Source organism: Malaclemys terrapin, chromosome 2, assembly GCF_027887155.1.
Source record: "Malaclemys terrapin pileata isolate rMalTer1 chromosome 2, rMalTer1.hap1, whole genome shotgun sequence".
In the NCBI taxonomy this organism is placed as follows: domain Eukaryota; kingdom Metazoa; phylum Chordata; order Testudines; family Emydidae; genus Malaclemys; species Malaclemys terrapin.
In genome coordinates this window covers 285,707,570-285,734,387 of record NC_071506.1, presented here as the reverse complement: position 1 = coordinate 285,734,387, position 26,818 = coordinate 285,707,570, and the positions used below count along the sequence as shown (strand labels likewise).

General features: G+C 64.6%; 2 protein-coding genes across 5 annotated transcripts; one reads left to right on the top strand and one right to left on the bottom strand.

The window, feature by feature from the left end:
- Positions 1-1,864: 1,864 nt before the first annotated feature.
- On the top strand, positions 1,865-15,331 carry LRRC61 (leucine rich repeat containing 61). 4 transcript variants are annotated; one of them, XM_054016846.1, is made up of 2 exons: positions 1,865-1,889; positions 12,845-15,331. In XM_054016846.1, the coding sequence occupies exon 2, from the start codon at positions 13,051-13,053 to the stop codon at positions 13,840-13,842; it is 792 nt and encodes a 263-aa protein (XP_053872821.1). In that variant the 5' UTR covers positions 1,865-1,889; positions 12,845-13,050; the 3' UTR covers positions 13,843-15,331. The 4 variants fall into 4 exon arrangements, with proteins under 4 accessions (XP_053872821.1, XP_053872819.1, XP_053872818.1 ...); XM_054016844.1 differs by lacking the exon at positions 1,865-1,889 and adding an exon at positions 5,935-10,273 and having other exon boundaries at positions 12,845-13,044; XM_054016843.1 differs by lacking the exon at positions 1,865-1,889 and adding an exon at positions 5,935-11,969 and having other exon boundaries at positions 12,845-13,044.
- Positions 15,332-15,886: 555 nt separating this feature from the next.
- Positions 15,887-19,978, bottom strand: RARRES2 (retinoic acid receptor responder 2). Its single transcript, XM_054016966.1, has 5 exons — positions 19,753-19,978; positions 18,106-18,210; positions 17,472-17,576; positions 16,946-17,080; positions 15,887-16,109 (listed from the first exon to the last, which is right to left on the bottom strand). The coding sequence occupies exons 1-4, from the start codon at positions 19,915-19,917 to the stop codon at positions 16,976-16,978; spliced, it is 480 nt and encodes a 159-aa protein (XP_053872941.1). The 5' UTR covers positions 19,918-19,978; the 3' UTR covers positions 15,887-16,109; positions 16,946-16,975.
- Between the last annotated feature and the right edge of the window lie 6,840 nt (positions 19,979-26,818).

Below are 26,818 nucleotides of genomic sequence, written 5' to 3'. Positions count from 1 at the left end.
CTTGGTGCTCAAAGTCAAGAACAGAAATAAATAAAACATGGCACTAAGTCCCTTATCTTCCCCCAGCACGGACTGGGCTGTCCCAGCCTGGCGGGCACAGCTGGTGGGGGGTCCCCGAGGACTGAGACCGCACTGCAGGGCTGGCACACAGGTCACAAACCCCTTAGGATGGCTCCAAGGGTACGTTAGGCCCAGTCAAGCAAGCAGGGGTCAGAGCTGTGCAGCCAGCTCGGCCTTCCCTGAACCCTGCCCTCAGCCATCTGGAAGGGGAGACATACGCCAGTGTCGTCTGCACCTCTGGGCCAGAGCAGTGTTGGGGCGCAGCCAGTCTCCCTGCATTCTCCCGCTCTGTGGGGCACTGGGGACGGAGGGTGGCCAGGCTGTGTGTGTGTGTGTCTGGGGTGGGGTAGTAGAGGCACGACCGGCAGCAGGTGAAGGGGTCCTGGATTTGAGGGCTCGCTGGTCCAGGAGAGAGGGGTGGGGGTGGGCTGGGTCTGAGAGCTGCCCCTGACTCTGGCAGGGGGGCGGGGAGGGGATCCCCTCCTGACTCAGCCTCATGTGGGCACCTGGGGTTATGGCCGTTTGGCTGTTTGGGGTGGGCGCTGGGCAGACAGCCTGGCCCTGCACCACTGCCAGCCACATGAGTTCATAGCTGGAGGGCCCATCAAGCATTTACCCGAGACCCTGACCCCACAACTGCCAGGGGTGAGACCACACCCCACTCAGGTGGGAGTCGAGAGGCAGTTTGGAGGGGTCAGTCCGCGCTCCCCTCAGGCGGGGGTGCAGAGGCGGTTTGGGGGGTCGGTCCGCGCTCCCCTCAGGCGGGGGTGCAGAGGCGGGTTGGGGGGTCGGTCCGCGCTCCCCTCAGGCGGGGGTGCAGAGGCGGTTTGGGGGGTCGATCCGCGCTCCCCTCAGGTGGGAGTCGAGAGGCAGTTTGGAGGGGTCAGTCCATGCTTCCCGCAGGCGGGGGTGCAGAGGCAGTTTGGGAGGGGTCGAGAGGCGGTTTGGGGGGGTCGGTCCGGGCTCCCCTCAGGCGGGGGTGCAGAGGCGGTTTGGGGGGGTCGGTCCGGGCTCCCCTCAGGCAGGGGTGCAGAGGCGGTTTGGGGGGGTCGGTCCGGGCTCCCCTCAGGCGGGGGTGCAGAGGCGGTTTGAGGGATCTGTCCGTGCTCCCCTCAGGCGGGGGTGCAGAGGCAGTTTGGGGGGGTCGGTCCGCGCTCCCCTCAGGCGGGGGTGCAGAGGCAGTTTGGGGGGGTCGGTCCGGGCTCCCCTCAGGCGGGGATGCAGAGGCGGTTTGGGGGGGTCGGTCCGTGCTCCCCTCAGGCGGGGGTGCAGAGGCAGTTTGGGGGGGTCGGTCCGGGCTCCCCTCAGGCGGGGGTGCAGAGGCGGTTTGGGGGGGTCGGTCCGCGCTCCCCTCAGGCGGGGGTGCAGAGGCGGTTTGGGGGGGTCGGTCCGGGCTCCCCTCAGGCGGGGGTGCAGAGGCGGTTTGGGGGGGTCGGTCCAGGCTCCCCTCAGGCGGGGGTGCAGAGGCGGTTTGGGGGGGTCGGTCCGCGCTCCCCTCAGGCGGGGGTGCAGAGGCAGTTTGGGGGGGGTCGGTCCGGGCTCCCCTCAGGCGGGGGTGCAGAGGCAGTTTGGGGGGGTCGGTCCGTGCTCCCCTCAGGCGGGCCCCCCACACACTGCCCCTCCCCCCGAGAAGGGAGCTGTCCATCACCTCTGCAGTTCCTTCCGCCCCTCCCCCCCCGTAGAGGAGAGCGGGGCGGCCATTTTGAGAGAGGGCAATGGAGCTTAGAGCCCCTTGCAAACAATGGGAGCTGGCGGCCATCTTTGTTACTGGCCCGGCGGGGGCGGGGGGAGGGGAGGGGGAGCCGGCGGATCGCTGTTGCTGTTGCAGGGTAAGGGGAGGGGGCGACTCTGGGCTGGGAGCGGAGGAGGGGACCCCCCCCATGTCCCTGGGCACCCGGCACCCAAGGGGGCGGGGGCTGAGGCCAGAGCAAAGGCTGGGAAGGGAGTGGGGCTCGGCAGGGGGCGCAGTGACCCACGGCGGGGCTAGGGGGCGCTGCGGGGAGCGGGGCGGGGGCTTGGCGGGGGCTCGGCGGGGGGCTGCGGGGAGCGGGGCGGGGGCTCGGCAGGGGGCTGCGGGGAGCGGGGCGGGGGCTTGGCGGGGGGCTGCGGGGAGCGGGGCGGGGGCGAGGGCTGCGGGGAGCGGGGCGGGGAGCGGGGGCTCGGCGGGGGGCTGCGGGGAGCGGGGCGGGGGCGAGGGCTGCAGGGAGCGGGGCGGGGGCTCGACAGGGGGCGAGGGGAGTGGGGCGGGGGCTCGGCGGGGGGCGAGGGCTGCGGGGAACGGGGCGGGGAGCGGGGTGGGGGCGAGGGCTGCGGGGAGCGGGGCGGGGCGAGGGCTGCAGGGGGCGGGGGCTTGGCGGGGGGTGCTGAGCTGCGGGAAGCAGGACGGGGGCTCGGCAGGGGCACTGCGCTGCGGGGAGCGGGGTGGGGGTGAGGGCTGCGGGGAGCGGGGCGAGGGCTGCGGGGAGCGGGGCGGGGGCTCGACAGGGGGCGAGGGGAGCGGGGCGGGGGCTCAGCGGGGGGCGAGGGCTGCGGGGAGCGGGGTGGGGGCGAGGGCTGCGGGGAGCGGGGCGGGGGCTCGACAGGGGGCGAGGGGAGCGGGGCGGGGGCTCGACAGGGGGCGAGGGGAGCGGGGCGGGGGCTCAGCGGGGGGCGAGGGCTGCGGGGAGCGGGGTGGGGGCGAGGGCTGTGGGGAGCGGGGCGGGGGCTCGACAGGGGGCGAGGGGAGCGGGGCGGGGGCTCGACAGGGGGCGAGGGGAGCTGGGCGGGGGCTCAGCGGGGGGCGAGGGCTGCGGGGAGCGGGGTGGGGGCGAGGGCTGCGGGGAGCGGGGCGGGGGCTCGACAGGGGGCGAGGGGAGCGGGGCGGGGGCTCTATCTCTTGGGAGGCTCTTTGGGAGGCTATTTTCTAAGGCTGCGGAGGTTAATCCGGACGTCCCAGCTCAGCTAATTCCGATGGGCCTGGGCCTGCAGGCTGCTGAGCTCCCATTGCAAGCAGCGTGAGGCGTGGCTGCTTAGCTCCTGGGGGACCACACCCCTTCTAGGCTGTTGAGCAGAGCTGTGGAAGTAGAAAGGCTGCTGGGTTGCTCCCCAGAGGTGGCTGCATTTCAGGGGCCGTTCCCCACAAATTTGTGAAGCACACGGAGGCAGGCCAGACCTCTGCACAAATAACCCATAGACAGCTTTAAGGTGGCTGGGTGGCTCCCAGCCCGCTCCCCTCTCTCCTCTCCAGCCCCGAGGCTCCTGCCTGGCAGATCCGCTAGACCAGGGGTTCTCAAACTTCATTGCACCGCGACCCCCTTCTGACAACAAAAAGGGGGCCAGAAGCCTGATACCCACTGCCCTGGGTGGGGAAGCAAAGCCAAAGCCTGAACCCCACTGCCCTGGGCGGGGAAGGGCTCAAAGCTCCCGTCCCAGCCGGGGGGCCTGTAACCTGAGCCCTACTGCCCAGGGGTGAATCCCTCAGGCTTCAGCTTCGGCCCTGAGCAGTGAGGCTTGGGCTTTGGCCCCGAGCCCCAGCAAGTCTAAGCCAGCCCTGGTGGTCATGACCCACAGTTCGAGAACTGCTGCACTTGACAAAAGAGCAACCGGGACAGAGAAGCTAGAACCCCTCTCCTCCGTCCTGCTCACTGCTGCACCCCCAGGTCAGACCCATGTCTCCATGGACCCCCTGGCTCAGCTTGGCAGGCAAGCAGGGAGCAGCATTTGGGAGCAGAAGGGCTGAGCACATTTCGGGAGGGGCGTGGATAGAGGAGGGCACCACGTGGCTTTGGGGTGGGAGAGTACTGGAGGGTGTGTGAGGGAGCGGGTTCAGGGGAGGTGCTGGGGGGTGTGTGTGAGAGAGGCAGCACAAGGCGGGGCGGTGTGAGTGTGTGTGAGCATGTGTGAGAGAGACACAGTGACCCGGTGGATGGGGACAAGTGTGGATTCAGGGGAGGTGTTGATTTTCATGGGGTGAGGGCGAGAGACTGGAAGAATAAACCACAGAAGTGCTGAGCGGGGAGGAGGGACCACGAGCGGGAGAACCTGGGGAGAAGTGACCCGCCCCAATTGACAAGCCCGAGAGCTCCCAGCATCTGTCCCAGCGGAGCCTGGTGCTGCTTAGCTTTGCCAGTGTTGTAATTCTTTCGAATCAAGCTGGTGACCCTGGTGTGTCTGCAGGAGCTGGGTCGGTAACCTGTCATTGAAATCTGCTCCTGTACCAAATGATTTCAGGGTAGTTAATATGACACCAGTTTTTAAAAAGGGCTCTGGGGTGATCCCGGCAATTACAGTACCGGGCTAACTAGTTGAAACTAGTTTGAACAATATTGTCAGACACATAGATGAACATAATTTGTTGGGAAAGAGTCAACATGGTTTTTGTAAAGGAAAATCATGCCTCACCAGTCTGCTAGAATTCTTCGAGGGGGTCAACAAGCATGTGGACAAAAGTATCAGAGGGGTAGCTGTGTTAGTCTGGATCTGTAAAAAGCAACAGAGAGTCCTGGAAGTGGGCATTCACCCACGAAAGCTTATGCTCCAATACATCTGTTAGTCTTAAAGGTGCCACAGGACTCTCTGTTGCTTCATGTGGACAAAGGAGATCCAGTGGAGATAGTGTATTTAGATTTTCAGAAAGCCTTTGATAAGGTCCCTCACCAAAGGCTCTTAAGCAAAGTAAGCTGTCATGGGATAACAGGGAAGGTTCTCTCATGGACTGGTAACTGGTTACAAGATAGGAAACAAGGGGTAGGAATAAATGGTCAGTTTTCAGAATGGAGCGAGGTAAATAATGGTGTCCCGCAGGGATCTGTACTGGGCCCAGTTCTATTCAACATATTCATAAATGATCTGGAAAAAGCAGTAAACAGTGAAGTGGCAAAATTTGCAGATGATACAAAACTACTCAAGATAGTTAAGTCCCAGGCAGACTGCGAAGAGCTACCAAAGGATCTCACAAAACTGGGTGACTGGGCAACAAAATGGCAGATGAAATTCAGTGTTGATAAATGCAAAGTAATGCACATTGGAAAAGATGATCCCAACTATACATATAAAATGATGGGTCTAAATTAGCTGTTGCCACTCAAGAAAGTGATTTTGGAGTCATTGTGGATAGTTCTCTGAAATCATTAAGAAAGGGATTGATAATAAGACAGAAAATATCATATTGCCTCTATATAAATCCATGGTACGCCCACACCTTGAATAGTGTCTGCAGATGTAGTCGCCCCATCTCAAAAAAGATGTATTGGAATTGGAAAAGGTTCAGAAAAGGGCAACAAAAATGATTAGGCGTATGGAACAGCTTCCATATGAGGAGCGATTAATAAGACTGAGACTTTTCAGCTTGGAAAAGAGACGACTAAGAGGGGATATGATAGAGGTCTATAAAATCATGACTGATGTGGAGAAAGTAAATAAGGAAGTGTTATTTACTCCTCATAACACAAGAAGTAGGGGTCACCAAATGAAATTAATAGTCAGCAGGTTTAAAACAAACATTTTTTCATACAACGCAGTCAACCTGTGGAACTCCTTGCCAGAAGATGTTGTGAAGGCCAAGACTATAACAGGGTTCAAAAAGGAACCAGATAAGTTCGTGGAGGATAGGTCCGTCAATGGCTATTAGCCAGGACGGGCAGGGATGGTGTCCCTAGCTTCTGTTTGCCAGAAGCTGGGATTGGGCGACGGGATGGATCACTATGTGATTCCCTGTTCTGTTCATTCCCTCTGGGGCACCTGGCACTGGCCACTCTCAGAAGACAGGACACTGGGCTAGATGGACCTTTGGTCTGACCCAGTCTGACCATTATTATGTGCTCCGGCCTGACCTGGCAGCGACGGGCAGCTGCTCTCTGTAGGATTCTGAGCTTCCTTTCTGCTGTTGTAGGTCCAGAACGGGTGGATTCTCCATCTTCCCAGCACTGTGTCCCCCTGGGCGTATCCTGAGGAGCCGGGCTCCCAGCTCCGGATGCGTGGGCCTGGCCCGGACACCCAGAGCCCTGCTGCAGAGACCCCAGGCAGGGGCCCCCGCGCTGCCTCACTCAGAACAAGTGGGTAACAGCAGCTGTAGCTCCGTGGCTTCCTGTGGACGGACACCTGGACGGGGGCAGCCAGGCGGAGAGGCTGAGGAGCCATTGAGGTCTTAGGAATGAACTCCTGAATTAACGGCGTTCTTTGTGAGCAGACTCGCTACCTACCTGGAAATCAACGAACAGCTGCGGCCGGCGGCCTCCCGCCCCTAGAACCCTGCCTCTGGTGGCCTTGGTAGTCCCGAGGCCGCTCTGGCAGCCTACCGCAGCCACCAGTGCAGCTTTGAGCTCTGCGCTCGCGGACAGGACACTGCCTCTCCCCCGGCTCGGAAAGCATCGCCCTACTTTGGGCCTGCAGCACCTGCCTCAGCCGCTGTCAACGAGCGAATCTCCTCCTGTTGAGGGGGAGGAGAGGGCCTGGCCGGGCGTGGCGGGTATGGGGCAGGTGACACCACTTGCTTCGCCAGCTGCCTTTGACCCCCGGGTGTTTCCCTCCCCGAACCTGCTCCTTTTCGCTAGGCATGTTGCCGGTAAAGAAAAGCAAGCTGCGGAAGCGGAGGACAGACGGCAGCTCGGCCATGCCAAGCCCTGGCGTCTGTGCCACCTTGCCCCGGGCCATAGCAGAGCGTGCCGCGGGCGCTTTCCCCTTCGCCATAGCCAGCACTGCCGATGCCCACCTCCGCCATCTGCCTCTGGGCCCCGACCACGAGCACGTCCCCGAGATCGAGATCAAGCTGGAGTTTAGCGACGAGGAGGAGGAGGGCCATGAGGGCGGCATGCTGGGATTCATGGCGGCCTGTGGGGCAGGGAACCATGAGAGGAGGAAGGCAGAGCTGGCCCCCCGAGGTGGGGGCAGCCAGCCTTGCATCACGGCCGGCTGGCAACCCCCTTCCTCTGTGCTGGGTGTAGACAAGGCTCTCCTGGAGGGATGGGCAGCGAAGCGCCCTGCACCTCCGGCCTTCGGCCTCCCCATCCGCACCCGGCGCCGCAAGACCACCTCCGAGGTGTGGCAGTTCTTCTCCCTGGACGCCAGTGACCCCTGCCGGGCCATCTGCACCCTGTGCCAGGCCAGCGTCGGGCGTGGCAAGCTGAGGGGCCACTACAACACCACCGCCCTCAAGCGCCATCTGGAGGGCAAGCACCCGCTGGAGTGGGGGCAGAGGAAGAGAGCAGGTGGCAGGGCCCAGGAGGAGGAGGAGAATGAGGAGGAAGAGGAAGAACAGGTGGCGAAGGAGTTTCCCTCGCAGGACACTGTGTTTGGCACCAGCCATGCTCTGTGCTCCCCTGCCCAAGCCCTCAGCAGGGCGCCCCCCCAAGTGACCCAGTTCACCCCCCGCTTCCTGTACGTGATCAGCGACTCCAGTGAGGAAGAGGAGGAGGAGGAGGGGCGGGGAAGGGCAGGCACCCCAGTCACTGACTCCTCCCCAGAGTCCAGCGAGGAGGAAAGCAGCGAGACTAGCAAGCTGCTCCCCCAGGGCAGGGAGAGGGGCATGAAGGGCAGCGCCCAAGCGGGGCACCCCAAGCCGGACCTGGCCACACCTTACCTGGAGATGCTAGTGGGCCAGGGGCTCCCCAAGTCCGGGCAGCTCAGCCTCCCCAACCACCCGCTGGTGCCACCGGGCACGAAGCGCCGCAAGTCCACCTCAGCCGTCTGGCAGTTCTTCTACATCGACTGCAGCAACGTGTGCCGGGCCATCTGCACCCTGTGCCAGGCCAGCGTCAGCCGCGGCAAACTGGGCAGCCACTTCGGCACCTCGGCCCTCATGCGCCACCTGGAGGGCAAGCACCCGCTGGAGTGGGGGCGGGGCCGGGCTGCTGGCGCTCCTGCCACCCCTCCTGGCAGCGCCCGGTCCGAGAGGCTGAGCCTGGGGCCGGCGGAGGACGAGGAGCCCGTGGAGGACCCGTCTCTGACATCGCCCGCAGCGTCGGACCCCCTGAGATCGCCCTGCGTCAGCCCTGGTGGGGCCCCAGCTCCCATTTGTGACAGCTGGCAGAGTGAGGCACCTCCCGAAGGCAAGGCGGAGAAAGCCCTGCCCGCCCCAGCTGCCCCGCTGCCCCCCAGCAAGAACCAAGCAGGCCTGGCCGAGCGGGGTGGGGATGTGCCCGGCAAATACACCCCCAACCACCCGCAGGCGCAGGCCTGGAACCGCAGCATTGCCGAGCTGCTGTGTGGCATGGCCCTGCCCTGCTCCTTCGTCTCGGCCAAGCCCTTCCACCGGTTCATGGCTCAGGCTGACCCACGCTACCGCATCCCCTCGCCGGCCTTCTTCTCCCGCAAAGCAGTGCCCCAGCTGTGCCAGGCGGTCGGCCTGGGCCTGGCCCTGGAGCTCCAGCAGGCCAGGGTCAGCCAGGTGCACCTCAGCGCCCACGTGTGGGCCCAGGGGCTGGCGGGGGAGTACCTGGCGCTGGCAGCGCACTGGCTGGCGCCCCGCTCGGAGTCAGGCCAGCGCCAGCCATGCAGCCAGCGCAGGCAGGCGGTGCTGTGCGTGCAGGCCCTGCAGGAGGAGCAGGCGCTGGGTGGCGTGCAGCGGGTGTTGGCCCAGCAGCTCCAGCTGTGGCTGGCCCAGAACTCCCTGAGCCCCGGCTTCCTGGTCTCGGGCAGCAGCCCTGGCGTGGAGCGGGCCGCGAAGGACGGCGGCCACACCCACATCCCCTGCTTCGCTCACTGCCTGAGCCAGCTGGTGCTGGGCTTCCTGCACCTCCACCGCAGCGTCGAGGGCACTCTGGGGGCGGCCCGCGCCATCTGCGCCCACTTCGCCCGCTCCCCGGAGGCCAGGAGGGGGCTGGCGGAGCTGCAGCGGCAGCACGGCTTGGCCCTGCGCCGGCTGAAGCAGGAGGCCACGGCGAGCTGGGACTCCACCTACTACATGCTGGAGCGGCTGCTGGCACTGCAGCCGGCTGTGCAGGAGTACGTGGGCAAGCGCCGGATGGGCGAGGCTGGCCTGGGCCTGAGCGCCGCCCAGTGGATGCTGATGCGCAGCTTGGTGGAGCTGCTGCAGCCCTTCGAGATGGCCGTGCGGGAGGCGAGCGCGGGCAACGCCTCACTGAGCCAGGTGCTGCCGCAGGTGCGCTACCTGCACATCTTCCTCCAGCAGATCCGCCTGCGCTTCGAGAGCCAGGCCGGCGAGGGGGCTGGCTCCGCCGTGCGCCTGGCCGAGAGCCTGGCCCTGCAGCTCTCCACCGAGCCCCGGATCAGCGAGATGTTCCACCGCCAGGAGTACGTGCTGGCCACGCTGCTCGACCCCCGCTTCAAGGGCAGGATGGACGCCATCCTGCCGCTGGGCTCCGACCTCGACCACTGGAAGCAGCTGCTTGTCCGGAAGGTCAAGGAGCTCCTGGCCTCACCCCCCGGCTGCCCTTCCTCCCCCTGGAACGCCCAGCCCGGCAAGGCCTTCTGCGTGGACACGGCCCCACAGCCTCGGGAGGCAGAGATGGGGTCAGGGGAGCCCCATCGGGACAGGGGGCCGAGCTCCACGGTGCCTCCACTGATCCAGAAGGAGAAGACCCTGACTGAGCACCTGGAGAGCGTGGGGCTGCTGGCGTCTGAGGGCCGCGGGGCCTCCCTCCCCACCGAGAACCACTCGGCCTGTGTGATGGTGGAGAGGTACCTGCGCGACAACCAGACCATCGGGGCCCGGGAGGACCCGCTGGGGTACTGGGAGAAGCGGCACTGGCTCTGGCCGGCCTTGGCCAAGGTGGCCATGCTCTACCTGTCCTGCCCACCCTCGGGGGCCTTCTCCGAGCGCATCTTCACCGCCCCAGACAGCCCCTTCTCCGAGAGGCGCCCTCCGCAGGGGGAGAGCGGGGAGCGCCTCGTCTTTCTGAGAGCCAACCTGGGGAACTTCCCCGACTACCCCCCGCCGCCCCTCATCTGCTCGGAGAACGACAGCGCGGGCAGCAGCAGCGGGGAGGAGGGGACCCCGCCAGCTTAGAGACCGTCTCCGAGATACAGGCAGCGGGGCACCCACCCGTCTCCGGGGTACGCCAGGCCGGGTGCACGGCGCGATACAGCCACTGGGCCCTTGTGGGGCAGAGATGGCTGAAGGGGGAAGGTACAGCTGCCCTACGGGCCCTGCTGCGCTCGGTGTGGCTCCTGACCGTGGGCCGTTGGGTCTCAGTCGCTATAGAGAGGACAATGACCAGTTCTCCACTGGAGGTCGGACTAGAAGCAATGGGCGTAATCTGCAGCCAGGGGGATGGAGGTGAGAGATCAGGGGAAAGTTTCTATCACTGGAGGTGTTTTAAGAACAGGTTGGACAAACCCCTGTCAGGGTCTAGGCTTCCCTGTGTGCTGCCTCAGTGCAGGGGGCTGGACTAGCTGCCCATCCCTTTCCAGGCCTACCTGTCTGTGTTTCTGTGAGCATCACAGTGTGTGTGTGTGAGAACATGTATGGTGCATGCGTGTTGCAAGTGTGCAGCATGTGTGAGCAGACCCAGGACACGTCTGTGTGACTGTGCAGCCTGTATGTGTGCATGTGCAGATCTGTGTGTGACTGATGTGTATGCATGCATGTGCAATGTGTATATCTGGGTGCGCGTGCAGAGCTGTGTGTGCAGTGTGTATCTCTGTGTGTGCAAATCTTTGGGTGCACTGTGCGTGTGTGCACAGTGGGTATATGTGTGTGTACAGATCTGCATGTGTGAGTGTGCACAGGGTATATCTGTTCAGATCTGTGTGTGCAGATGTGTGTGTGCACGGTGTATATCTGGGTGTGTGCATGATGTGTATGTGAGTGTGCATGGTGCGTATCAGTGTGAGTGTGCACAGGGTGTGTGTGTGCATGGTGTGTATCTGTATGAGTGTGTGTGTGCATGGTGTGTGACTGTGTATGAGTGTGTGTGTGTGTGCACGGTGTGTATCTGTATATCGGCATGTGCAGTGTGTGTGTGCACAGACCCGGGGCAGATTGCTGATGCCCCATTCCTAAGGGTAAGATTTTGTCACGGTTATTTTTAGTAAAACTCAGGGACAGGTCAGGGGCAATAAACAAAAATTCAAGGAGCCCCTGACCTGTCCATGACTGTAGTAAACACCGGGAGCAGGGCTAAATGGGGGGGAGGAATGGAGTCCGGGGTGGGGGACAACGAGGACTAATAGGCTGTGATGAACTGGGTCTGTTCTGAATGTGGTCTTTGAATGCTGAGTGGGGAGTTTGGCTGGGACGGTCTGCATGGGGGCATGGGAGACTGGCCGTGAGGGAAGATACCTGAGCATGTAACATGAGAACCAGGAGGGGGGTTAGAGGCCAGGTGACACCTCTGCCCGGGAAACTGGACAAAGGCTGTGGGAGGAGCCGGGGGGAGGCTGGGTGAGAGATGCTGGAGGGAGTTGGAGTTGTCAGGAGCTGGCTGGTAATGGAGGAAGCCCAGACAGGGCTCTGACCCCCCCCCCAACGGGGCTGTGGTGCCCCTGGGACCCCAAGATGGACCTAACCGAGGGGGATCCTGTTGTCTGTGACTGCAAGACCTGTCTTGGACTGTGTTCCTGTCGTCTAAATAAACCTTCTGTTTTACTGGCTGAGTCATGGTGAATCGCAGGAAGCCGGGGTGCAGGGCCCTGAGTCCCCCAATACTCCGTGACATAGGCCAACACCCCCAGCTCCAGTGGGGGCGCAGCCACGGGGGCGCAGAGCCCCCTGCTCCGGAGCTGGCTGCAGTGCTGGGACAGTGGTGCCCGGGGACCCTGCGGGGCAGGGGCTGCAGGGTCGTGCTTCCAGCCACCGGCCCCAGCGGGGTCCCGCGGAGCCGCCCCGCCCCCGCTTTGCAGAACGTGCTGCTGGCCCTTTAAATGTTCCCGCCCCGGGAGCTGTTGCCACGGCCCCTGTTGCCATGGCAACGCTGCGGGGGGCACCCGCCCCATGAAGGGCTCGGCTGGGAGCGAGCAGGCGGCTGCACCAGGTGAGGGGCTGCGGGTGGGGGACACGGGGCGGCACGGCTCGGGTCCTGTGAATGCAGCGTGGGGGGTGAGCATGTGTGTCCGTGTCGGTGTGTGTTCATCCGTTTCCGTGTGTGCGGCCATCCACGTGTGCATCCGTGTGTGTGCATGTGATTGTGTTCATCCTTGTGAGCGCCCCATACACATTCATGTAGCTATGTCGCTCTGCACACCTGTGTGTGTGTGTGTGTGTGATGCACGCGTGTACATCCGTGTGCACAGGCATGTCTGGCTCTGCACACGTCGGTGTGCATGTGCATTCCCGAGCTCCCGCCAGCCCCGCAGGGGACAGGGGTTGGTGGCGGAAGCTCTCCCACCCCCCATGCGCTCTCCCTGGCCCACTGGCGGTGGCAGGCTGCAGACGGCCTGTTTCCCTAATTCCCTGTTTCCAACCCCCCTTTTGCTTCGTTGGGATGGAAACGCCCCTCCCCCACCTCTCCTGCTCCCTCCCCACCTGCACCCCCGCACACGTTTGCAGGCCAACCATTGCAACCTTGGCCTCCTAGTGCCTGCGCCCCCCCCGCTGCGCTCTCTCCCCCTCCCCCCCAGCGCCTGGCAATCAAAGCAGCCAGAGCTCCGGCCATGGCGTGGGCTGGAAGGGGACACAGAAGAAGCCAGGGAGACCCCTGACGCACGGGGTGCGTGTGGGGGTGTTAGTACCACAGACGGCAGCTTCGAGCACCAGGGGCCAGCAGGCCACAGAGCCGCCCGGAGCGCCCAGCTGTGTGCAGGGGCGGGGCTCAAGGGGGCTCCGGCCCTGCTGGCGGAGGGGGCTGCTGGCGGGAAGGAGGCGGCTGGGCTTGGGCAGGGTCCTGATCCCGTCTCTCTTCCCTTCCAGGGGCTGGTGCGTTGCCGGCGTGACCCAGCGTGGCCGCACGGGCAGCGGGCTCCAGGGGGCCCCCTGGGGCAGAGGCGCCTGGAAGGGGCAAAGCGCTTTCCCGGACCTGGCCCAGCTGGGGGTGTGCAGAGGTTCTCCGCGCCGTGGCTGAGTGGCTGTGGGCCGCTCGGGCCCTGCCTGAGCCGTAGGGCGGCGGCCCGGCTGCGATGGAGCCCTGGGCGGAGAAGGGGGACGAGGGCGAGAACGTCAGGGTCACCGCCCAGCTGCTGAAGGCCAAGACGGGCGAGTTCGCCCTGGAGTCCATCCTGCTGCTGAAGCTGCGGGGCCTGGGCATCTCGGAGCTGGGCTGCCTGGGCGAGTGCGCCAGCCTGGAGTGGCTGGACCTCTCCGGCAACGCCATCTCCCACCTGGGCCCCCTGGCTGCCCTCAAGTCCCTGGCTGTCCTCAACCTCTCGGCCAACCGCGTCTGCAGCCTGGAGCCGCTCGGCGCCTGCGAGAGCCTGCAGAGCCTCAACGTGGCCGGCAACCTGCTGGGCAACTTGCAGCAGCTGCAGTGCCTGGCGGGGCTGCGCCGGCTGGAGAGCCTGCGTCTGCACGACGCCCGGGCCCGCCTCAGCAACCCCGTCTGCGCCTCCGGGGCCTACCGCAGCGCCCTGGGGGACCTGCTCCCCGGCCTCAAGGCCATCGACGGCGAGCGGGTCTCCGGGCGCGGCAGCGAGCTCTACCAGCTCTGCAGGGACCTGGACAGCTCCCTGGAGCGGGGCGGCAGCGGCGGGGCGGGCAGCCCGGACCCGCCGGGCGCGGCCCTGCCCTGGGTGGAGGAGGGCTACTGGGAGCGGAGGCCGGCTCGGCGCAGCTCCATCATGGAGGAGGCCTACAAGCAGTTCAACGACGTGCTGCGGGAGTGCCGGGAGCTGAGCGAGAGGGCGGACGACACCATCTCCCAGGCGGAGCGGGCCCTGAGCGTCCGCAGCGACCCCAGCTCCTACGTGTTCTGAGCCGCCCGCCGGGGCGAAGCTGGGGATCTGCCTCTTATCGCCCGGCTCCACGGAGGCCCATGCCCGAGTCTCCGCCTGCAAAACCCCCTGCCCTTTAGCCCCGTGCCCTGTCTGCCTGCACGGCAACCCACAGGATGACGGCCCCTGTGTGCCCCCGTCCCCGGCCTTCCTCTTCTCCTGACCACAGCCGGCTTGAGGCCCTGGGGCGCTGGCCCCGGCCCCTCATCCCAAGCTGATCTGACTCTGCCCCGAAGCCAGAGGGGAGTTTGGGGCCCAAGCAAGAGGGGCTCCAGGAGCCGACTGGACGGAGGGGCCCAGCCCTGCAGCGAGGCGCACCTGGGTCTGAGCCGATGAGCCCAGCCATGGAGCCCCAGCACCGGTGTGCGTGGGAGCCCCTGGAGCGGGGCCTGTGGAGTGCTGGGCGCTGGTGAGCCTGGGGGCTTTTCCAGATCTCCCCACAGCACCCTGCCAGTTCCCCTCAGGCCTCAGGGCCGCCCCCAGCTCTCTCCACCCTGGGCTTAATTCTCAGATTGCTGAGAGGAGCCAGGCTGGCGGCCCTGGAGACAATTCCACCAGCAGGCACCGTGCGGGCAGCTCAGGGCAAGCGGCCCACCACCAACAGGCACTGGCCCCGCCTGCCCCATGGCTCGCTCCCTCGCTCCTTGGCCTCTCAGCTCACGGGACTAGTGGGGGCCAGAGGCAGTGATGGGTTTGGGGAGGGGACCCCCCCACGTCCTTCCCTTTGAGTCTCCTTGCCGCAGGCAGCCCGCCAGCTGCCAGCAGGGCCCAGCGTTCAGTCCCTACCGGCCAGGGTCCTGGGGGAACCAGTCCCTTTACCAGGGCAGCACCTTCTCTTTCCCCCGTTGTCCCTCCCAACCCAGTGCCAGCGCGAGAACCGGCCGGCTGACCCCGGTGGCAGAGAGGAGGCAGGGGGCAGGGGGACCTGTAGTCTGTGTGAACCCCAGTCCGCTGGTGAAGGGCAGCTCTGCCAGCTGTGTGGGGCCCTGGCAGCATCCCCCACCGGGGAACGCCAGTCGGGCTCCCGTCTGGTACGTGCCCTGGCACATTGCTCAGAGACCTGCCAGGGACTGGGGATGGCGCACGGCTGACCCCATGGGATTTTGCCTCCATCCGAGGCTGGCAGGAGCCCGTCGGACCGCTGGCGCAGAGGCAGGTGGGCAGCGGTGCCCTGCACACTGGACTAGACAGGAGCAGAGGCCAGGACCAGCCCTAGCGCTGACTGCAGTAAGTGTCCCTGAGACACTGGGAGGAAGGAGCGGTCAGCCTGCTTCCTGGGGGGCAGGACCCAGGGGAGGGGTGGGGTGATCCCAAGGGCTCAGGGGGAGGAGGGGACACAGCCATGGGCGACCAAGGGGAGGCAGGCCTGGGAACTGCCCATTCCGGCACCATGGGCCCTGCCCAGTGTGGAAGTGCCGCAGTGCCACGTGAAGAGATTTGCCTGTGAAATAAATGTGTTGTCTGCTCCCTGGCAACTGCCTCTGTGCCCAGTCTGTAGAGCTGGGGGCACCCCAGCTGCGCCGCAGGGCCCTGGGACTGTCCTCCGATGAGCTGGACTGCGGGACCTCCCTGCCACAAGGGGGGCCTGATAAGCTTGGGGTTCTTAAGCCCCTGCCCAGGTGAGTTCTGGGGGCTGCACCCCTCGCCCCGGCTCTGTCCCCCAGGTCCCTGCCTGCCTGGCCTGGTCCTTCGCCCCAGCACCCTCCTGCTTCCTGGCGGCTGGATCGTAAAACTCGCGAGGGTGCTTCAGGGGGTGATTTCTACACCCCGGGGGCACCACACCCAGCTAAATGCTCCACCCCCGAGCGAGGCGGGGCAGAGCCCGGGGACCCAGCCGGGTGGGAGAGCGGGTGACAGACTCCCGGGCTGCCCGGCCACGGCAGGCAGGAGACGATGCGCTGGAGCAGACGACCCAGGGGGGCAATCCGGAGCGGCGGGAGCAGGCCCAACATATCCCCTTGACCCGAGAAATACCCTGGGGGGCCGGCTGGGCAGCCCCTGGCTGAATAACAACACAACCCTTCCGAAGTGGGGCTCTGGCTTTATTGGGGATGAACAGCCGGGCGATGGAGCTGAGCGAGGCGGGGGTGGGGAGAAGGAGCAGCAGGATCCATTGGCCAGGCAGCTCTGCCCGGCCTGGTGCTGGAGCGGGCGCAGTGTCTGACGGGCAGGGGTGGTCGCCGGGTCTCCGCTGGGCAGCGCCGATAGCAGCGTCCTTCCGCGGGTCAAGGGTCCCAGAGGTGCCCAGGCTGGCTAGGGGAAGAGGAGATATGCTATAGGGTTAGCATTGCGGCTGGGGGCTCTGGGGGATCCGAACCCCACTGCTCTCCAGGCTGGGTTTGTTTCTGGGAGTTGGAGGAGGCGTCCGCCCCGTGTCAGAGCAGCCGAGTGGTTCATGTTCGCAGAGAGCCAAGCTGCGGCCCTGGGGAGCGGCTGCCTGGGGCAGGAGCGAGGGCACCCCTTCCGCACCCAGGGGCCCGCAGGCATGCCCGCCGGCTGGCACTCCGGGCCCCGTGGGGGTGCTCTGAGCTCAGCTCCGAGGGCACACCCGTCCGTCTGTCACAGACCGTGATGTTCCAGCCTGCGCTGCTCCGGGGCCCGTTTGCTCCTTGGCCTCTGCTGGGGCTGCCAGCCAGCGGGCGACGGGGGGGGGAAAGGGGTGTTGTGACCTGGACCCACCCCCAAGGACTCACTCGAGCCCAGCATACTCACTGCGAGCAGCGCCCAGACCGGAACACTTGCTCACCGCTGCCTTGGGTGAGCCCGAGTCTCTGCAGCCCAGGCCGGACCCCGGAAACCCCTGCCCCATTGGTGCCTGCCCTTGGTCCCCCTTGGGGGCGCTGGACACGCCCCCTCCCGCTATGGTGCAACTTGGCGCCCTCTGCTGGGCTGTGGGATCAGCCCCTGGGGAGGGCAGTGGGTCAAAGGGCATCAGTCCCAAGGGGAGCGGGCACGGAGCGCTCTGCAGGGGGGCTCGGCCGGAGGGGGGAGATATCTGCTGCCCAGCCCAGAGCCCCCGAAGGGAACCATGAGCAGCCCAGCCCCCACCTGGTCCCAGGGCCCTGCCTGCAGGTGTCCGTCCTACCATGCTGTGGATGTGGGGGAGGCGCCCTGGCTAGGATGGCAACCCTCTGGAGAAGGCAAAGACGCCGGGATGGTAGGGCGCTTCGCCCGTCTCCTGCACAGTGCTGCACTCCTGCTCGTGTCTCGTCTCCATCTCCTGCAGGGGCAGAGGCGTCAGGTCACAGGGTGGCCACGGTTCCGGCCAGGGAGCTGGTGCGGATCCGGCCCCAAGCAGCACCCCGGGGGCATGGGCTGGGCCCAGCGCTATTGGCACCATCAGTCTGCACAGAGCATGGAACCGCTGAGCCTCGGTGCTCGCGTGCTGTATGCGTGTGCCTGTCGGTGTGCATGTCGTGGGCATGTGCATGTCCTGGCATCTACCAGGAGCACAGGTGTCCGTCCATCCTCCGTGCGCAGACCCATGCTGCACCTGGGGGTGGCCCCACCCAGCACGGCTCCCAGGCCCCTTGCCGACATGTCAGATTTTCCCAGCACCTGCTCCCAGGAGAGCGGCTCTGCGCCCGATCCCTGCCCGCGGGCGCACTCACCTTCTCAGGCTGCTGCTTCTCCATCCTGCAGTGCGTGTAGCTACCCAGCACCTTTTCCCCGCTGCGGGAGTCAAACTTGACACAAGCCAGGCAGATCTGCTTCCTCTGAGGAGAGAGGGACCAAGTGAAGCCTCCAGCCCCGTGGGCAGCGCCCGGGGGCTGCCGAGAACATGCAGCAGCTCTGCCCGGCCAGCTCCCCCTGCTGCATGTGACCCCAGGGCCGTCTGTGCCCCTCCCTCACCGCGGGGGATGTTTCCCCTCGCACACACAGGTCGGTGCACCCCCCCAGCACTCCTGCCCCAATCCCTGTAGGTGCTGGGCTCCCCAGTCTGTGTCCCTCGCACAGCCAGAGCCACATGGTGACTTGTCCCTGGGGAGTCCCTGGCAGAGCAGGGACTGGAGCCCAGCACCTTGCCCCGCGGGCAGCCGCCTCCAGCCCTCACCACGCAGGGTCCAGCTGAGCCCCCCTGCTCCGCGCACACTCAGCACGTGCCAGCGCTCAGCCCCTCCCTGCCGCTCGCACGCTCCCTCGCTCTGCACTCCCCCCCGGTGGAGGGGGAGGAAATGACCCTCTGGAGCAGTGACCCAGCCGCCCAGACAGACAGAGGTCGGAGGCGGCTGGCCCCTCGCTCACCCCTCTGCGTTTGAGGGCGCAGTCCTGTCTGCTCCCCGGCTGGTTCCGGCACTGGGTCTGCTGGAGCCTGACCCGCAGCCGCACAAAGGGCCCCGCCGGATACTCCTGGAACCAAAGAGAAACCAGGGTCAGCAAAGCGCCGCTGGCAGCTCCTGCCAGAGCCCCGGGCTCCCTCTGCCGAGGGGGGTGGAGGCTCCCCGGGACGCGCAGGGCCCTGAGGAAACGCCCTGCGTGCTAAGGGGACTGTGCATTGCTCACTGTGACTAGCCAGTGCTCGGGTGTGCTGGAGACTCCAGCCCAGCACAGAGCCAGGGGCCTGGGCACGCGGCCTGCACCAACCAGCCGCCTCCGGGGTACAGCCTCACTCGCCCGCCATGGCGCGACCCTGTGAGGGGCAGTGTCACCCCAGGCGACGGAGGGGCTGGTAGAGACTCCCTCTGCCTCGTGCTGCTCCCGGCCCCCAAGTCTGACAGGACGTCCAACGCGCCCACGCCCATGAGCAGCGGTGTCCGCAGAGGAGCCTGGGAGAAGCCCCTGAGCGCCCCGCGGCCTGTGCTGGAGTGTGGGGGGTTCGCCCCACGCTGCAGCAGCTGGGAAGGGGCCAACGGCTGGTGGGTTACGTCTCGGTGGGGCCGAGGGGCACAGCCGGGAGGAAAAGCTGCCACCGGAGAGGCCGGGCACTGTGGGCAGCCAGCCCGAGCTCGGCCGCAGCGTGGGAGGAAGCTGCAGCAGGCCCTGGAGCGCCTGGGAGAGCGGGTGACAGCCCAGGGAGGGGCAGCGAGGGATTGTGAGCAGCACCAGCAGCTGCCAATGCGCAGTCCTGGACTGGACCCCAGGGGAGCGGGTGGGCTTGGGGTCCCCCCTCAGGAGGGGGAGGGGCGGGGCGAGCCTGGGGAGCAAAGGGGCGGGGCTACTGGGACGTCACCACTCCTAGGCCCCCGGCAGTACCCCGCACCCTGTGCTTGCCGCTGGCTGCCCCCTCAGGGGGGCCGGGCACAGTTCATGTGTAGCTGAGCTCTGCAGGTCAACGCCCATTCGCCTCTGACAAGGCTGGCCAGGTGCCCGCAGCCCAGCCTAGTCCCCCTGGGCCAGGACGCTGAGCCCCGTTAGCTGGAACCAGCTCTCCCGACCGATGCCCGCCTCGCGCTGCCTGCAGGGCCGAGAGCAGCTCCGCGGGGCCAGGCTCCGTCCTGCTTTCCCCATTCTGGCTGCGCAGAGCCCTGGCCGCCCTGCCCTCTCCCCTAGCCGGCCTTGTCCCCCCAGGCGATGCACGACGCATGGGCCACTGGGAGTGTTGAGCATGGCTGTGTCTGCACCAAGCTCTGCAGAGCTCCGGTTCATCCCCAGGCCCCTGCCCACCGCCATCCCACCCCCCTCCCTGTACCCAAACCCAGTCCTCCCCACAGCTCCCCTTCCCTGCCCCCAGCCAGTCTCCGCAGACCTCCTCCGTCCTCACCCATGGGCGCTGTGTACCCCCACCGCAAACCCACCCAGAGGGGCTCTCAGCCATGAGAGTCCCACGTTCCTTTCGTCCCACAGGCTGGGTAGACAGGAATCGCTTCCCCCATCACTGCGGAGCAGCCACCTCTGGGGAGGGACTCAGCAGCTCAGCGCACAGCAACGCGTCGCCGGCTCTCACGCACTCACTGTTTCAGTGACGTCTTCCACGGCCTGTTTCTTGTACACCCATTGCACGAATTTCTTGTTGTGAAAATCCTCCAGCACCAAGTCCACCACCCTCTCCTGCAGCGTCAAATCGCTAGCCGCAGCCAGGGCCACCAAGCCCAAGCCCAGAACTAGCAGCCCCTTCATCTGTGCGGGTGGCGAATGGATCCCAGGGAGCCGTCTGCCCCTCTCCCCCACCCCAAGAACTCCCCTCTGTTGATCTTAGTCTTCCATTAACTAATTCCCCAGAAGCTGCCCTACTCCTCCCCCTGCCCGGCCAGCACCCTGCCCATTGCAATCTCTGTCATCGATTTGTTGTCGGGAGCTGCTGGAGAGAGGCAGGCAAAGTTGGCACAGCCCGGCCGTGGGATGGGGCAGGAGGGAGGGCGAGCCAGGGGAACGGGATGCCCAGTTCCTGGTGGCCTGGAAGCTCTGTCCTGTGCCTGGTCACTAAACCCATCTCGCCTCTAGGGCCGGATTGAACGAGCCCATCGGTGCTGCAGCCGCAGGTCCCTGGAGCCAGAGCACATCCTTTCTTGGCTCCTCTCCCCGGCTGTGTCCGGGGGAAGCTCGGCACGCCCTGCGGGTCACCGCAATGCAGAGACCCACCACCCTGCCAGCTCGCCCCACACCCAGCCCCCATGTGACCAGGGACAGGGGTGTGTTTGGGGTGGGGGAGGGGATGCTCAGGAGGTAGGATGGAAAGAGACCCACAGAGGTTCAGCTTCTGCATCCCGTTGCTTCCGGCCTGGTGCCGGGACCCCCCCAGGATGGCTCCTCCTCACAGCCCTTTGCAATCCAGGGGCATCGCCCAGCGCAGGGCACCGGGGCAGCGCATACTGAGTGGGGGGGGGGCGGGGTCACGTCACGGTCACTATCCCTGCAGCCCAGCAAGCGAATGGCAGAGAAAGGAACCAAACTCCCAGACCCAGGCCATCCCTCCGTCCCTCTTCCCAACGGGCGCCCCGAGCGCTGACAGCTGCAGGGGTTCTGGCTCTAGGGGTGCTGCCCACAGGGGCTCCGCAGGCTTTCCCCACTCCCGCCCTGTGACGAGAACGGAGCTCAGAGCAAAGCGTGGGCAGGTCCCACTGAGTCCATCTTGCTCCCTACAAGCTGGGGAACCGGGCTGTGTCCGTCCCTGGCGCTGGGTCTCCCAGCCCCCACGGCTGGATCAGTTTGTTTGTCCATTCTGGTCGCTACGTTTTATCGGAAACCTGACAGATGTTCCACCCCGAGAGAGCAGCCGTGTGGCAGAGCGGAACCTTTCCCAGGCAGGCAGGGGCCCCGTGGCATCGGGTCACTGGCTGGGAGGGCAGGTGGATTAGGCAACAGAGGAACAGAGAGCAGGGGTTGGAAATGCTGAAGGTTGAGCTGGTTTGAAGTTCAGTGTTTCTCTGAATGGTTCGAAGAGCTGAATTCTCAGCACAGAGTCTGAGCGCTTGGGGAGGGCGGGGGGTAGCGGAGATACTTCTCCTTAGATACTGAAGCCAGCTGTTCCCTGCTCTGTGCCTCACCCACGCCCCTAACCGTAGCCTGCCCCCCACAGCCCCTGATCCCACTTTCTCCCTGCCAACCAGACTCAACCCTCGCGCTGCTCTTCTAATCCTTCGTAAAGTACTTAAAGTACTCTCCTCCCGCCTTCAAAGTGTCCCGAGCCGACCCCCTCTCTCCGGGCCCCACTCCCCACTGCCACCAAACCAATCTAGCCCCCAGCTCCCCCAGCCGTGCTCCCAGCTGATTCCCTGGCCCCTGGCCGGGTTGAAAGAGAGGCAGGGGGAGGGTGACTGCACAGGGAGTACAGCCGGGGAATCAGGGAGCATTTCTAAAGCTAGCCCGGTAGAGTTAAAGTGGGGCTGGGAGCATGGGCGATAGGTTTGTATCATTTTTGGTGGTGCCCAGAACGGGTCAGAGCAGAGCCGTCCTGTCCACAGGGGCCTAGCACCAGCAGAAGTGAGTGACCTGGCCCCAGCCGGCCCCGCCCTGCTCCCGGCATCGCTCGGGGGAGGGGACGGAAGCCGGAAAGAGGCGGGGCGGTGGTTTGGGGGAAGGGGTGGAATGGGGGCGAGGAGGGTGTGGAGCAGGGGTGAGAAGAGCCGGGGGGGGGGGGCGGAGGCTTGGGGGAAGGGGTGGAGTAGAGGTGAGGAGGGGGCGGAGTAGAGGTGAGGAGGGGGCGGAGCAGGGGCGAGAAGAGCCGGGGGGGCGGAGTAGAGGTGAGGAGGGGGCAGAGCAGGGGCGAGAAGAGCCGGGGGGGGCAGAGGTTTGGGGGAAGGAGTGGAGTAGAGGTGAGGAGGGGGCGGAGCAGGGGCGAGAAGAGCTGGGGGGGGCGGAGGTTTGAGGGAAGGAGTGGAGTAGAGGTGAGGAGGGGGCAGAGCAGGGGTGAGAAGAGCCGGGGGGCGGGGCGGAGGTTTGGGGGAAGGAGTGGAGTAGAGGTGAGGAGGGGGCAGAGCAGGGGCGAGAAGAGCTGGGGGGGCGGAGGTTTGGGGGAAGGAGTGGAGTAGAGGTGAGGAGGGGGCGGAGCAGGGGGGGCAGAGGTTTTGGGGAAGGAGTGGAGTAGAGGTGAGGAGGGGGCGGAGCAGGGGCGAGAAGAGCCGGGGGGGCGGAGGTTTGGGGGAAGGAGTGGAGTAGAGGTGAGGAGGGGGCGGAGCAGGGGCGAGAAGAGCCGGGGGGGGCGGAGGTTTGGGGGAAGGAGTGGAGTAGAGGTGAGGAGGGGGCAGAGCAGGGGTGAGAAGAGCCGGGGGGGGCGGAGGTTTGGGGGAAGGAGTGGAGTAGAGGTGAGGAGGGGGCGGAGCAGGGGCGAGAAGAGCCGGGGGGGGCGGAGGTTTGGGGGAAGGAGTGGAGTAGAGGTGAGGAGGGGGCGGAGCAGGGGCGAGAAGAGCCGGGGGGGCGGAGGTTTGGGGGAAGGGGTGGAGTAGAGGTGAGGAGGGGGCGGAGCAGGGGCGAGAAGAGCCGGGGGGGCGGAGGTTTGGGGGAAGGGGTGGAGTAGAGGTGAGGAGGGGGCAGAGTAGAGGTGAGGAGGGGGCGGAGCAGGGGCGAGAAGAGCTGGGGGGGGTGGAGGTTTGGGGGAAGGGGTGGAGTAGAGGTGAGGAGGGGGCAGAGTAGAGGTGAGGAGGGGGCGGAGCAGGGGCGAGAAGAGCCGGGGGGGCGGAGGTTTGGGGGAAGGGGTGGAGTAGAGGTGAGGAGGGGGCAGAGTAGAGGTGAGGAGGGGGCGGAGCAGGGGCGAGAAGAGCCAGGGGGGCGGAGGTTTGGGGGAAGGGGTGGAGTAGAGGTGAGGAGGGGGCAGAGTAGAGGTGAGGAGGGGGCGGAGCAGGGGCGAGAAGAGCTGGGGGGGGTGGAGGTTTGGGGGAAGGGGTGGAGTAGAGGTGAGGAGGGGGCAGAGTAGAGGTGAGGAGGGGGCGGAGCAGGGGCGAGAAGAGCCGGGGGGGCGGAGGTTTGGGGGAAGGGGTGGAGTAGAGGTGAGGAGGGGGCAGAGTAGAGGTGAGGAGGGGGCGGAGCAGGGGCGAGAAGAGCTGGGGGGGCGGAGGTTTGGGGGAAGGAGTGGGGACTGGGCGGAGCAGGGCAGGCTGGGGCCGGGTCACTTGCTGCTGCCAGCGCCAGGTTCCCCGCTACCCCGCAGGCTGCCCTGGACCCTGCATCCCCCTGGAGCACGGGGCCCCCCGAAGCATGGGGCCAGGAGAGGCTGCCCCGGTCCATCCTATGGACAGGACGGCTCTGAAAATATCAGCCCAAACACTGGTGGAGCCGGGCCCACGTTGCTGAATATTGGTGGAGCACGGGCACCGCAGGCCCATCGAACTCGCCGCCTATGGCTGGAGGCTTTGACTGAAATGTATTAGCTGTTGGTGCCCCTAGTATCGCCACCACAGGTGCAGACTTCAAACAGACACGTAAACAACATCCACAGGGGATCCGGAGACTTTCTCCCCTCTCGGGCTGGAGCTCAGGTCTCTGTGACTTGTGGAGCACCCGAATGGCATTACTGACGCCCAAGCAGAGTGGGGATTTGCAACCCTCACACCTGGGGCGGGAGGCTAGTGGGTTAGAAGGTGTGTGGGAGTGGGGCAGGAAATAATACTTGGGACTCCTGGTTTCTATTTCTAGTGTTGCCAATGCTCCCGATGTCATTGAGTTTCACACTAGCTGGTGGATTTTGTTAAAGCCCCAGCTCCTGGAGCTGTGGAAGCAGAGAAAGAACTGACAGGAAGGGGATGCAATGCATGACAGTTCGTTAGCAAGAGTCAGGCTAACTGTAACCCTAATAACGCAAGATTTGTAGAAGCGAGGAATGTGTGAGGCGAGTGGGAAAGAACTGTGTGAGAAGTTGTTGCGACCTTGTGTAGATAATGTGTAGATAATATGGACTGTAGACTAAGAGTCTACATTAGTGAGCAAAACAAGATATCAGGATGACCTATGTATAAACAAAATGCAGCTGTTGCTCATTATTGTCTGTAACAAAAGGTATAAATGCTTGCTGTAATTGTTTACCTGTTGAGAGACCTGCCTAGCTCTCTCCCTCTATGCAACTGATAGAGAGAAAATAAAGTATCGGACTTGCTGTACCCAAACAAAAAGTGAGAACTCTGTTATTCTCCGACAGAGCCATGTTATTACATGAGAATCTCAGCTTTCATTTCAGAAAAATAGTAAGTTTCTAGTCCTCACCATTGCAGAGAAAAGCTGGAAAACACGACCCGCGTGCACCCTAAAAGCTCAGAAATGAGATGGCAAATAAAAGAGCATATTTATTATTTCAAAATATATTCCCATGATATTTAAGCCAATCCCATGCCTGGGGGTGCCTGACATGTTTTAGAATGCTTGGGGTGATAACAGGGGGATCCCTGCCACTGGGAGTGAAGAGGGTTAGAACTAGGGTTGCCAACTTTCCAATTTCTGAAAACTGGACACCACTGCTCTGCCCCCTGCCCCTGAGGCGCCGCCCCCTGCTCCAAAGTCCTGCCCTCCACTCACTCGTCCCCTCCCACCCAGCTGGGGGACTGCCACATTCTTCCCACCCCACTAGTTACCTATGGGGGGCAGGAGAGGCTCTCTCCATAGGCCACTCACTCAGGTCACACAAGAAGTCTGTGAAGGAGCTGGGCATAGAATCCAGGAGTCCTGGCTCCCAGCTCCCTCAGCCCCCTGCTCTAACCACAAAACATCATTCCCCTCTCTGAGCCAGGAATAGAGCTCAGGAGTCCTGGCTCCCAGCCCCCCTGCTCTAACCACTACTCTCCACTCCCCTCCCAGAGCCAGGGAGAGAACCCAGGAGTCCTGACTCCCAGCTCTCCCCTCCAGCCCCCCAGCACCGAGGCAAGGGATGGTCCTAAACACACCCAGGCATCCCCTGTCTGTCGGGGTCCATGGAACAGGGGGAGGGGGCTGCTTGCTTCCGTCTGGGGAACTTGCCCCATTGTTTGTAGCTGACCCCTGGAAGCCGTGACCCGCTAACTGTAGCAGGCTGAAGAAAACTTACATGGAACAGAAATATTGGTTCCGGGGTCTCCCGCTTCTCCCGAGGTGTTTAAGGAGCCTCCGCTCCTGGTTCCTACACACCCCACGGTGAGGGGCTCTTGGGGCCCTGGCTCCTGGGCTACCTCAGCTGCGGCTGGCTGCAAAGTGCCAGAGCGAGCGGGCGCCCGAGTTCCCAGGGAGCGGCGCTGGGGAGTGGCCAGGCTCCTACCTGGGTGGTGATTGCGCCATGTGCGGAGCTGGGATTGGCAGCCCAGCCCGGCAATTCAGGGGAAGCGGTCCCATGCGACATGCCAAGCCCAGGCCCCTCTGCAGCCAGTGGGATGCGAGCAGAGACTGGCCAGGGGTTGCTCTCCTATCAGCTCCTCTCCCCTCTCCCAACATCCACGCCCTGCAGGTAGCAGGTTGCCCCCTTCCTTCCCACGAGGGTTGCCAGGCATCCGATTTTCAACCAGAACACCCCGTTGAAAAGGGACCCTGGTGGCTCCGGACCGGCTGTTAATAGCACCTGCAGATGAGGGCAGCACGCAAAGACCCCTGGACCCCTGGACCCCCCTGGGCCAAGGGGCTGCAGGCTGCTTCCAGGAGCCGCCTGCAGTAAGTGCCACCCCGAGCCTGCACCCCTCACCCCCTCCTGTGCCCCATCACCCTGCCCCAGCCCTGAGCCCCCTCCCACACTCTGAACCCCTCGACCCCAGCCCAATGAAAGTCTAAAGTGAGACAGCAAGGTGGGGGGGATGGAGTGAGTGGGAGCGAGACAAGGATGTTCAGTTTTGTGTTATTAGAAAGTTGGCAATCCGCCGCCTCTCCAGTGTGCTCAGAGCTTGCCCTCCCCTCGCCCGCTCTGCTCGCAGCATTGGCGCTGGCGCGAACCTGCGGGCGCTCCCCAGCCCCAGGCCGGCCCCCTCCTCAGCCGGAGCCACATCCCCAGGCTGTGAGATGGCCCCTGTATATGGAGATATACCTATCTCATAGAGCCGGAAGGGACCCTGAAAGGTCATCGAGTCCAGCCCCCTGCCTTCACTAGCAGGACCAAGGACTGATTTTGCCCCAGATCCCTAAGTGGCCCCCTCAAGGATTGAACTCACAACCCTGGCTGTAGCAGGCCAATACTCAAACCACTGAGCTATCCCTCCCCCAAAGCTGTAGCTGCAGCTGCCGCTGAGGCTCTCCATCAGCAGCCGAGCAGCTGCAGGTCTTCCCGCCCACTCGGCAGGAAGGCTGATCGCGGTTACTCTGGTAACCGGACTTTTAGTGTCGGCTGACCAGACAGTGCCCGATCCCTTTTTCGTCCGGATTTTCCAGTCAAAAACCGGACACCTGGAGACCCCAACTTAGAGCAGGCGGAGCAGGGAGTCAGGACGCCTGGGTTCCACCTCAGCCGCTCAGGTCTCGGCTCCCTAACTGGGCAGAGGTGGCGCTCTGGTACGTCTCTATGGTACTGTGGGAGGGGCAGTCTGGTACGTCTCTACGGTCTCTATGGTGCCCCGGGAGCGGCGCTCTGGCAGGACTCTATGGTGCCCCGGGAGCGGCGCTCTGGCAGGACTCTATGGTGTTATGGGGCGGCGCTCTAGCC

Bases quoted from the DNA above. Each gene is read 5' to 3' on its own strand.
- LRRC61 (XM_054016844.1), top strand. From the start codon at position 6,593: ATGTTGCCGGTAAAGAAAAGCAAGCTGCGGAAGCGGAGGACAGACGGC.
- RARRES2 (XM_054016966.1), bottom strand. From the start codon at position 19,917: ATGAAGGGGCTGCTAGTTCTGGGCTTGGGCTTGGTGGCCCTGGCTGCG. The intron at 17,577-18,105 runs GTGAGCGAGGGG...CTCTCTCCTCAG, and splicing joins GCGCCCTCAAACGCAGAGGG to AGGAAGCAGATCTGCCTGGC. The intron at 17,081-17,471 runs GTGAGTGCGCCC...CTGCCCCTGCAG, and splicing joins AGAAGCAGCAGCCTGAGAAG to GAGATGGAGACGAGACACGA.